The sequence below is a fragment of the Pagrus major genome, chromosome 10, assembly GCF_040436345.1.
Source record: "Pagrus major chromosome 10, Pma_NU_1.0".
Lineage (NCBI taxonomy): Eukaryota > Metazoa > Chordata > Actinopteri > Spariformes > Sparidae > Pagrus > Pagrus major.
The window spans coordinates 21,807-32,012 of record NC_133224.1 but is presented as its reverse complement, the minus strand read 5'-3'; the positions used below and the strand labels follow the sequence as shown (position 1 = coordinate 32,012).

Sequence of the window (10,206 nt, the reverse complement as noted above, 5' to 3'; positions counted from 1 at the left end):
AGCTGAGGACACGTCCGCTCCTCACTTCTTCTGCTCTTCAGTTCTATAGACTGACTAAACGCATCTTCACCTCATCACTTGAATCAGTATAATACTCTGAACGAGTCCATATTTAGAATGAGTTTCTTGTCCCTGAGGGGCCACCGTAGCCTCAGAAAGCGAGGGGTGAGCGAGGGAGTGTTGCAGTCTATGACCTCACCACTAGATGTCGCCAAACACTCCAAATATTACACACTGTACCTTTAAGACGAGGCTGTGAGGAGCTGAGGGAAGATTTCATATTTAACATTAAGAGTTTCAGACAAAACGACACAAAACAGACTGAGGCTCAAACGCTTTATTCAGTTTCTCCCATGATGCAGTGTGTCGTCAGGTGGGGGGGGCATAATTCTACAAATAAGACTTATTATTATTATTATTAATTATTGACGTTAACATCACTACATGATGTTTGAACTTCATTTATTCAACATTCTTTACAAAAAGACTGCAGTTCACTGAGGTTCATCCAAAACACTGGCTGTGTGTGTGTGTGTGTGTGTGTGTGTGTGTGTGTGTGTGTGTGTGTGTGTGTGTGTGTGTGGCTACACTTAAAGGAACAGTCCACAGTTTATGAGAACTTCTTGTTTTCTGAAGGAGGACTTGTGGATAAATGTGGGACTGCTCCTTTAAACTCTTCACACTTGATGAGCAGATGACGAAGAAAACACGACGAGGTGTTTGCTGCCGTCCGTGTGTGTGTGTGTGTGTGTGTGTGTGTGTGTGTGTGTGTGTGTTAGCGGTCGAGGACGTGAGTCTTGTACATCTTGTTCATCTGTTCCAGGAAGATGAAGGTGAGGACGGTGTGAGGGCCGAGGCGAGCGTAGTACGGAGTGAAGCCTTTCCACAGAGAGAAGAAACCTTCAGAGCGAATGACTCGCATCAACACCTCCTGATGGAGCGACACACAGGAAGCAGAGAAGAAGAAGAAGACGAGTCAGCAGCAGGAACAGTCTACAGACGAGGATCATTGACTGACCTCAGTGATCGACAACACTGACTTCACTCTGAGACTCACCAAACCGTTCTTGTACTCCGGCTTCCCGTCGATCATCTTCATGTTCTGAATCCTGACGAACAAACAGGAAACAGACACGTCAACACAACGTTTGACTTCAGCAGAGGAGAGAAAACAACCAATCACAGCAGCAGGTGGAGCCGGCCTCAGCTCAGAGTCTCACCTGGTCTTCACGATGTCCACGGGCATCGATGCTGCCGTGGTAACCAGACCGCTAATCATGCTAGCACAGAAATGACACAGAATATCGTCCCCGAAATACCCTGAAAAACACACACACACACACACACACACACACACACACACACACACACACACACAGAGAACATTTAGTCTTTAATCACACTGAAGTGCTGTTCACACACTGCAACATAGACCCGGGCCACTGGAGCCGTTAGCTCGGGGCCACTGGAGCCGTTAGCTCGGGGCCACTGGAGCCGTTAGCTCGGGGCCACTGGAGCCGTTAGCTCGGGGCCACTGGAGCCGTTAGCTCGGGGCCACTGGAGCCGTTAGCTCGGGGCCACTGGAGCCGTTAGCTCGGGGCTAATGGAGCCGTTAGCTCGGGGCCACTGGAGCCGTTAGCTCGGGGCCACTGGAGCCGTTAGCTCGGGGCTAATGGAGCCGTTAGCTCGGGGCTAATGGAGCCGTTAGCTCGGGGCTAATGGAGCCGTTAGCTCGGGGCTATGTGCAGTGTGGAGAGTTTGGTTCATGTTGAAGATGTTTGTTGTGTACCTGAGTCGAGCAGCGCCTGTTTGGACTGAGAGTAGGAGGCCAGCTGAGCTGCGTTCACCACCACCGCTCGAGCCATGGTGGGAACACACCCCTACACACACACACACACACACACACACACACACACACACACACACACACACAAAGAAAAGGCTGAAACATTAAAAGCAAAGACATAATGATGTAATGATGATCATTAATATCATCTTGTTCTCTGGTATTAAATCTGATCTTCAGTCTTTAAATGTCTTGTTGAAACTTGTTTCCACAGAACAAAGTGTAATGACGTATATTCACCAAAGAATCACAACATTGAATAGGCTCATAATATTTAGACAAACTATGGACGATCAATAATCAGTTGTAAACAGAAGAACCCAAAGATGTTGAGGCTCTGTGAGAGGACGGAGGAGATTTAAACTGAGTGTCTTCCTGCTGCTGGACGAGCTGCTGGTCTGTGGTGAGGAGTGCTGCAGGCTCACCCTCCACAGCGTGGTGACGCCTTCTTCTCTGGTGATTCGAGCCAGAGCGTTAAAGACGTTGCTGTAACCTCTCCTCTGGTCTGCAGGCAGCCTGGAGACAAACGCATGTTGTCACTGTGCTGATCAGCTGATCTGAGAGGACAGACACACAGAGGGACAGACGTGGTGTCTCACCGTCCGTCGGCCGTCATCCTGATCAGCGCGACCTCTGCTGGCGTCCCGACGAACGCTCCCGTAGCTCCGGCCGTCATACCGATCAGAGCCTTGAGGAGGAAGTTTGGCGGCCGTCCGTCGGCTCCGGTCATCTTCTCAAACAGGATGGTGTAGATCCCCAGACGGGTCGTCGTGTACGTCGCCTGACGCAACAGACCTGCCGACAAACTGACACACAGAGACAGCCACACACCCGTTTTCATTTTGATTAGAATCAATATGAATGATTAGATATACAGCAGCAGGTGGAGCAGCAGGTGGAGCAGCAGGTACCCGGTGTAGATGCCTCCGACTCCTTCATTCTTCAGGATGGAGAAGAGAGCGTGGAAGCTGGTTTTGTACTCGCGAGCCTTCGTGCCCTGACCGCTCAGCTGCATCCGGTTCTTCACCAGGTCCAACGGCTGCACGAAGACTGTCGCACCCATCCTGGAGAGACAGACAGGCATGTTCAGAGAGAGACAGACAGAGACAGACAGGCAGCTGTCCCCCAGCTGACTCTTGACAGAACTAGATTAGTCCGGTGTGTCTCCGTCCATGTCCTCACAGAGAGTTAAAATGGCTGCCTGATGCACACGTTCCTGTTCCTCACATTATGTGATCCAACAGGAGGTGAGCTGCCGGGCTGGGCCGGGCTGGGCCGGGCTGACAGAACCACTGCGGCTCCTTAACGTACCTGCTCAGCGTTAACGAGGCTCAGGACCGAAGTCGTCCCGGGGAACGAGACAATGTGTTTGGGACGAACACAGCTCTGTTGTTACTAAATGCGTTTGTCTCTGACGCAGCGTCCTTTCACACAATGTCACACAAAGTACCTGAAGCTTGTACTTTGGTTTATTTCATCACTGGTGGTTTGAAGTCTGGACACAAAGATTTTTACTGTAAATGAGAATCAGTCTCCACGGCGCTGTGAGACACATGTGTGGGTTCAGACCTGAAGACAGACCCGGTCTAAAGATGGAGGAGGTCACTGTGAACAACAGATATGTGTTGAAGTCAGCGGGAAGAGGGCTAGTTAGCCATTAGCATCGTTAGCCAAAACGGCTGCTAACAGCTAACAGAGCTGAGCACCAGTGTTTGACGACCCGTTTTAGACTTCTGCTTTTCTGATCAGTCCCACAGAAGGACAGAAGTTCAGCTGACAGCAGCGACTGAAATACTTTAAACAACAACTAAGATGGCGCCACAGACGACTGCCTCGGTGCTTCGCTCCGCAGAACTTTGCTTGTTTTTGTTTATTTGTCACGTAATAAGTTGTCCTTCTAGTTGAGTGTTTGTTATGTTATGTTTATGTTCATGTTTACGTCTATGTACATCGTGTGCGAAGGAAAACCAAGTCAAATTCCTTGTATGTGTTTCACGGACTTGGCCGATAAAGCTGATTCTGAGTCTGAACTATCAATGATGATCGTGTAAAGAAACAAGGTTTAGATGTGGAGGCGGCTCCTCCATCACAGCTGCTCCTGCTCTGCTTCTCCGTCAGTCAATCATGCCGACACACTTGAAACCAGACGGTGCTGTTGTGTTAGTAACAGTGTGTGAACATAATCCACCCAGCGACGAACACGCATGTTGACATCACATGTAGACGTCACATGTTGACATCACATGTTGACATCACATGATTCATGGTCGGCGCTGCACACTGGACCTCATGTGCACGTTAAAGCACAGAAGAAGAAAGATTATCCAATCAGAGGAGTGAAAAGCACAAAGGCTGAATGCAGACGTCTGTGCTGAAGTCCACCAGAGGTCTGAAGGGCACGTTTCACCCTCATCGCTCCACATGCAGACTTCACAAGATTACCCAGAATTCATCACGTGTGAAAAAGTGAGAAACTACAGTGAGAAGAGGACGAACACACACGCTCTTCATCAGCCAGCATCTCCAACAACCATCAGTCAGAACACTCACTGTTTCATTTAATCCACACACACACACACACACACACACACACACACACACACTGAGCAGCTCGTGTGTGTGTGGACAGACTGAAGTCAACAGCTGTCACACACACACTCCTGCAGAGGTTAACGTGCACGCTCCTTGAAGCAGACATCGTGCACGCTCCTGAGATGTTTTAGAGTGTGTGTGAGGGTCGTGACATTTAAAGGACACACCGAGCTGCTGCTCTGTTCACTCACTCCTTACGGTCTACGCTCCAACACCGGACGTCTTACCCACAATGCATCTGCCAGCAGCTGGAGGAGATATAGATCGATTGATCTTTTGAATCACGGCTGAAGTTATTCCCCTCACACACCGTCACTTTGTTCTCCTCTCTCGTCTGAATCATTCTTAAACACGTTATATGAAACTTACACAACAGAGACCAACACACTGAACATGGACCACAACTGCCAAAACTAATAACAGACATAATGTTCAATAAATTACTTCATTTGTATTAAAAACTGATTATTTTATAAAAATTCATTACAAAAAATAATAATAAATTACATTTATTTATAAACATCATTTTTTTATTTACATTTTCATTAATTCCCCAATTAATTTACTTTTCTATTGAATTTATAATTAGTTTTTTGTCTGTGAACGATTATTTGTCCTCTGCATTTTATTTATTCCCCCAAAACTTATTTATGTATTTTCTTTACACCCATGCTAATCATGCTAATCATACTAATCATGCTAATCATGCTAATCATGTCATGTGATGTCATGTGATCAAAGTGTGTCATAAACAAACACATGTAAGAAGGAATAAAGAAATGAACATGTGAAGGTAGATAAACAGGGCTTGTGATACAAAGGGACAGAAATCTAAAACAAAAATGCTCATCTGTGTTTTTTATTATTTAATGCGTGTATTTGTTTTTAATATTAGTTTTGTGCATTTAATGACACATTTATTTATCGAGTTATTTATTTACAGTTTTGGAAACGTCGGTCCTCGACAGGTGAAGACTGTTGAACACATCTTTTGTCCACTGAGACTGAACCTACGGAGGAGGATTATCATCGCTGTGAATAAATGTATCCGAGTAACTTTAGACTGTGAATACTGAATGTGTCTGTCCTGACAGAAAGGTGTGAGTACTGGGGGGGAGGTCAGAACTCTGGTCCCAGTCGTCTCCTGTAGGAACCAGACAACGTGTCGGTTCTGGACTCGCCTGCCTTCTTTACTACTGAGCTCACATGATGGTGGTGTCGGTCCGGCTCTGATTGGTCTCTGCTTTAGTCGTTTTTAACCAACCAGATGCAAACAAACTGCACTCGTCCTCAGGTCCAATGAGCTTCAGCTGCACCAGAAACAAACATCATCATCATCATCATCAGCTGATGCTCAGACCTGTTTAAAGAGGTCGTAGTGAGCTGTCCGTCTGAGACACACACACACACACACACACACACACACACTGGCTGTTTCATGATGAATAGAGATGTGAATACAGATTATTGATGTTGATTCATCTCTATTCATTGTTCAGTCTTTTAACCCAGGTGACGTCATTAAATGTCTCATTTTGTCCCGCTTAAGCTACAACTTCTAAATGTTTGACACTTCAGCGTGATTTAGGACTATATGAATAAAACGGATTTGCTTAGTGATGAAAGGACACATCATGGATGTGTTATAGGAGCCTGAGGGCAGGACACAGGGCAGGTGTGCCAGCTCAAGGCTCTTACACCTTTACATAACCTCAGAGCTAGCTGTAGCATGCTAACCTGCTACACCCAGCCTGTCCTCAGGTCAGTCAAGCTAAACACAGACCTGAATGAAACGTGACGGCTAGTGACGGCTAGTGACGGCTAGTGACGGCTAGTGACGGCTAGTGACGGCTATTGACGGCTAGTGACGGCTAGTGACAACTAGTGACGGCTAGTGACGGCTAGTGACGGCTAGTGACAACTAGTGACGGCTAGTGACAACTAGTGACGGCTAGTGACGGCTAGTGACGGCTAGTGACGGCTAGTGACAGCCAGTGACGGCTAATGACAACTAGTGACGGCTAATGACGGCTAGTGACGGCTAATGACGGCTAGTGACGGCTAGTGACGGCTAGTGACGGCTAATGACGACTAGTGACGGCTAATGACGACTAGTGACGGCTAGTGACGGCTAGTGACGGCTAGTGACAACTAGTGACGGCTAGTGACGGCTAGTGACGGCTAGTGACAGCTAATGACGGCTAGTGACGGCTAGTGACAGCCAGTGACGGCTAATGACAACTAGTGACGGCTAGTGACGGCTAGTGACGGCTAATGACGGCTAGTGACGGCTAATGACGGCTAGTGACGGCTAATGACGGCTAGTGACGGCTAGTGACAGCCAGTGACGGCTAATGACAACTAGTGACGGCTAGTGACGGCTAGTGACGGCTAATGACGGCTAGTGACGGCTAATGACGGCTAGTGACGGCTAGTGACAGCCAGTGACGGCTAATGACAACTAGTGACGGCTAGTGACGGCTAGTGACGGCTAATGACGGCTAGTGACGGCTAATGACGGCTAGTGACGGCTAGTGACAGCCAGTGACGGCTAATGACAACTAGTGACGGCTAGTGACGGCTAGTGACGGCTAATGACGGCTAGTGACGGCTAATGACGGCTAGTGACGGCTAGTGACAGCCAGTGACGGCTAATGACAACTAGTGACGGCTAGTGACGGCTAGTGACGGCTAATGACGGCTAGTGACGGCTAATGACGGCTAGTGACGGCTAGTGACGGCTAGTGACGGCTAGTGACAGCTAATGACGGCTAGTGACGGCTAGTGACAGCCAGTGACGGCTAATGACAACTAGTGACGGCTAGTGACGGCTAGTGACGGCTAATGACGACTAGTGACGGCTAGTGACGACTAGTGACGGCTAGTGACGGCTAGTGACGGCTAGTGACAACTAGTGACGGCTAGTGACAACTAGTGACGGCTAGTGACGGCTAGTGACGGCTAGTGACGGCTAGTGACAGCCAGTGACAGCCAGTGACGGCTAATGACAACTAGTGACGGCTAATGACGGCTAGTGACGGCTAATGACGGCTAGTGACGGCTAGTGACGGCTAATGACGACTAGTGACGGCTAATGACGACTAGTGACGGCTAGTGACGGCTAGTGACGGCTAGTGACAACTAGTGACGGCTAGTGACGGCTAGTGACAGCTAATGACGGCTAGTGACGGCTAGTGACAGCCAGTGACGGCTAATGACAACTAGTGACGGCTAGTGACGGCTAGTGACGGCTAATGACGGCTAGTGACGGCTAATGACGGCTAGTGACGGCTAATGACGGCTAGTGACGGCTAGTGACAGCCAGTGACGGCTAATGACAACTAGTGACGGCTAGTGACGGCTAATGACGGCTAGTGACGGCTAATGACGGCTAGTGACGGCTAGTGACAGCCAGTGACGGCTAATGACAACTAGTGACGGCTAGTGACGGCTAGTGACGGCTAATGACGGCTAGTGACGGCTAATGACGGCTAGTGACGGCTAGTGACAGCCAGTGACGGCTAATGACAACTAGTGACGGCTAGTGACGGCTAGTGACGGCTAATGACGGCTAGTGACAGCTAATGACGGCTAGTGACGGCTAGTGACAGCCAGTGACGGCTAATGACAACTAGTGACGGCTAGTGACGGCTAGTGACGGCTAATGACGGCTAGTGACGGCTAATGACGGCTAGTGACGGCTAGTGACGGCTAGTGACGGCTAGTGACAGCTAATGACGGCTAGTGACGGCTAGTGACAGCCAGTGACGGCTAATGACAACTAGTGACGGCTAGTGACGGCTAGTGACGGCTAATGACGGCTAGTGACGGCTAATGACAACTAGTGACGGCTAATGACGGCTAGTGACGGCTAGTGACGGCTAGTGACGGCTAGTGACAGCGAGCCGAGCTGCTAACACGACTCAGTCTGCGCACTGAGGGAGGATGTAGAGACCGTCCACATGTTAGATGCTAATGAACAAACTGTTCAACAAGTGTTTCATGTTCATCATACAAACATTAACCTGGCTAACGTCAGCTAGCATTAGCATGCCGCTACTCGCTACCTGCTGTCACCAGATCAGCAGAATACTTTGTCAGAGGTGTCGTCCTGTTTCCCTCCGAGTGAAGTCAGAGTATCGATTATTAAAGTTACACAACATGGAGGCAGAGAGCGTGGACCGAGCACAGCCAGCTCAACGGATACTGCGGGTACAATATACTTCATAACACCGGTGTGTTTGAGTCTGTTTGCAGTGGAGGCAGTGTCCTCTGCAGCGCTGACTCCGTGGGTAACGTCACGTTTAATTCTGGTTTGTGATCGGGTCAGTGTGTGTGCGCGGAGACACTAATCGACGAGGGAGCAGAGTTTGACATGACACCGGCCCTGCGCTGCTGCCAGTGACTGACAGCTAACAGCTAACAGCTAACAGCGCAGCCGGTACAGCCTGGAGGAAGCAGACAACAGGTGGTTTTAACCAGAATAACATGAATGTTTGTTTCTGACGGGGGAATTTAACCAGCATCCTCCCGCAGCTCGTGAGCTCCTCTGTTAGCAGCCCTGACCGCTGAGATTAGCACATTAGCATGTGAGCTAGCAGCAGTACCTACCCAGCCAGTCCTCCGAACAGGAACTTGATGGCCTTCGGAGAGGTCTTGGGCTTTGCCTCCGCCATGTTTCCCCGGTCAGATTCCTGCTGCCTGTGTGCCTCTGAGCCGGACAGTCCACCTGCTCTCTAGCCGGTACAGAGCTGCAGCGGCCGGGGCAAGGTGACTCTGTGGAGCGAGCACATCCGGGGACGCGAGGCCCGGCGGACCAATCAGGAGGCGAGGACGCAGAGCACGTTACGGGTCGCATCAACAGCTCGTTAATCTGAGCGCCATCTTCTAAAGTCACTTGTCACACAAGCTTTTGTGAAAACATAAAACAAATCAAACATTGAGAACTAACGCTGGAGGTAAATGTATATTCAACTGTTCATTCAGACAGTCTTTTTAGTTTCTATTTGTTCTGCAACAGCTCATTTAAACAGTGTTTTTAGGGATAGATATATGTCCGACAGCACCTGAAGGCAGCAGCAGCTCCATCGTAAACAATGACACAAATTATTTATAAAATGTCTAAAATCAAAATAATGGAGTAAATAATGTGTGAAATTAATTAAAGTTAAAAAATAAAAAATGACAAACGTTGTAATAATTAAATTACAATAATGAAAAAAACAATAAACACACTCAAACATCACTTAAAAATAAGAAATTATGAAAACACATGGTGACCTCATTTAAAGCTAATAGCTTATTGTTATTAATGTAAATCAGCTTACGTATATAACATAGCAGCCGCATGAATAGTTGTGGATTTACATTTTTAGGATAATAAAATAATAATAATAATAATAATAAAAATAATAATAAAAATAAATGTTCCGTCACTCCAATGTAAACAGATCATTTGACTGACGTGACAGACATCCAATAGAATGTCGCCGCCTTCTCCGTCTTCACATTCATTGGTCAACAATGCACCTGGAGGGCGGGACCTGTCAGATGCAACAGCTGGTTGAGGAAGTAGAGACATCCGGCGGTGAGTAGAGACATTAAACTGTGTTTCCTACTGAATAAACTGCAGTCTGACTTTATTAACCAACAGGCTTCACGGCTGTCAGCGTTTACAGCAGCTGCTGACGTTTCTGCTGCGTCACGTCTGCGTCAGCTTCACGGTTATTTGACGGGTCGGTGTGACGGAGCAGCTTAGCCTCAGCTAG

General features: G+C 48.2%; 1 protein-coding gene across 1 annotated transcript; it reads right to left on the bottom strand.

Annotated features, from left to right (window-relative positions):
* Window positions 1-322: 322 nt before the first annotated feature.
* Window positions 323-9,240, bottom strand: slc25a11 (solute carrier family 25 member 11). Its single transcript, XM_073475348.1, has 8 exons — window positions 9,050-9,240; window positions 2,758-2,910; window positions 2,446-2,652; window positions 2,272-2,362; window positions 1,790-1,880; window positions 1,221-1,320; window positions 1,058-1,109; window positions 323-931 (listed from the first exon to the last, which is right to left on the bottom strand). Exons 1-8 carry the CDS (start codon window positions 9,112-9,114, stop codon window positions 776-778), a joined length of 915 nt encoding a protein of 304 aa, XP_073331449.1. The 5' UTR covers window positions 9,115-9,240; the 3' UTR covers window positions 323-775.
* Between the last annotated feature and the right edge of the window lie 966 nt (window positions 9,241-10,206).

Bases quoted from the DNA above. Each gene is read 5' to 3' on its own strand.
- slc25a11 (XM_073475348.1), bottom strand. From the start codon at position 9,114: ATGGCGGAGGCAAAGCCCAAGACCTCTCCGAAGGCCATCAAGTTCCTG. The intron at 1,321-1,789 runs GTACACAACAAA...TGTGTTTTTCAG, and splicing joins ACAGGCGCTGCTCGACTCAG to GGTATTTCGGGGACGATATT. The intron at 1,110-1,220 runs GTGAGACTCTGA...TTTGTTCGTCAG, and splicing joins GTGGACATCGTGAAGACCAG to GATTCAGAACATGAAGATGA.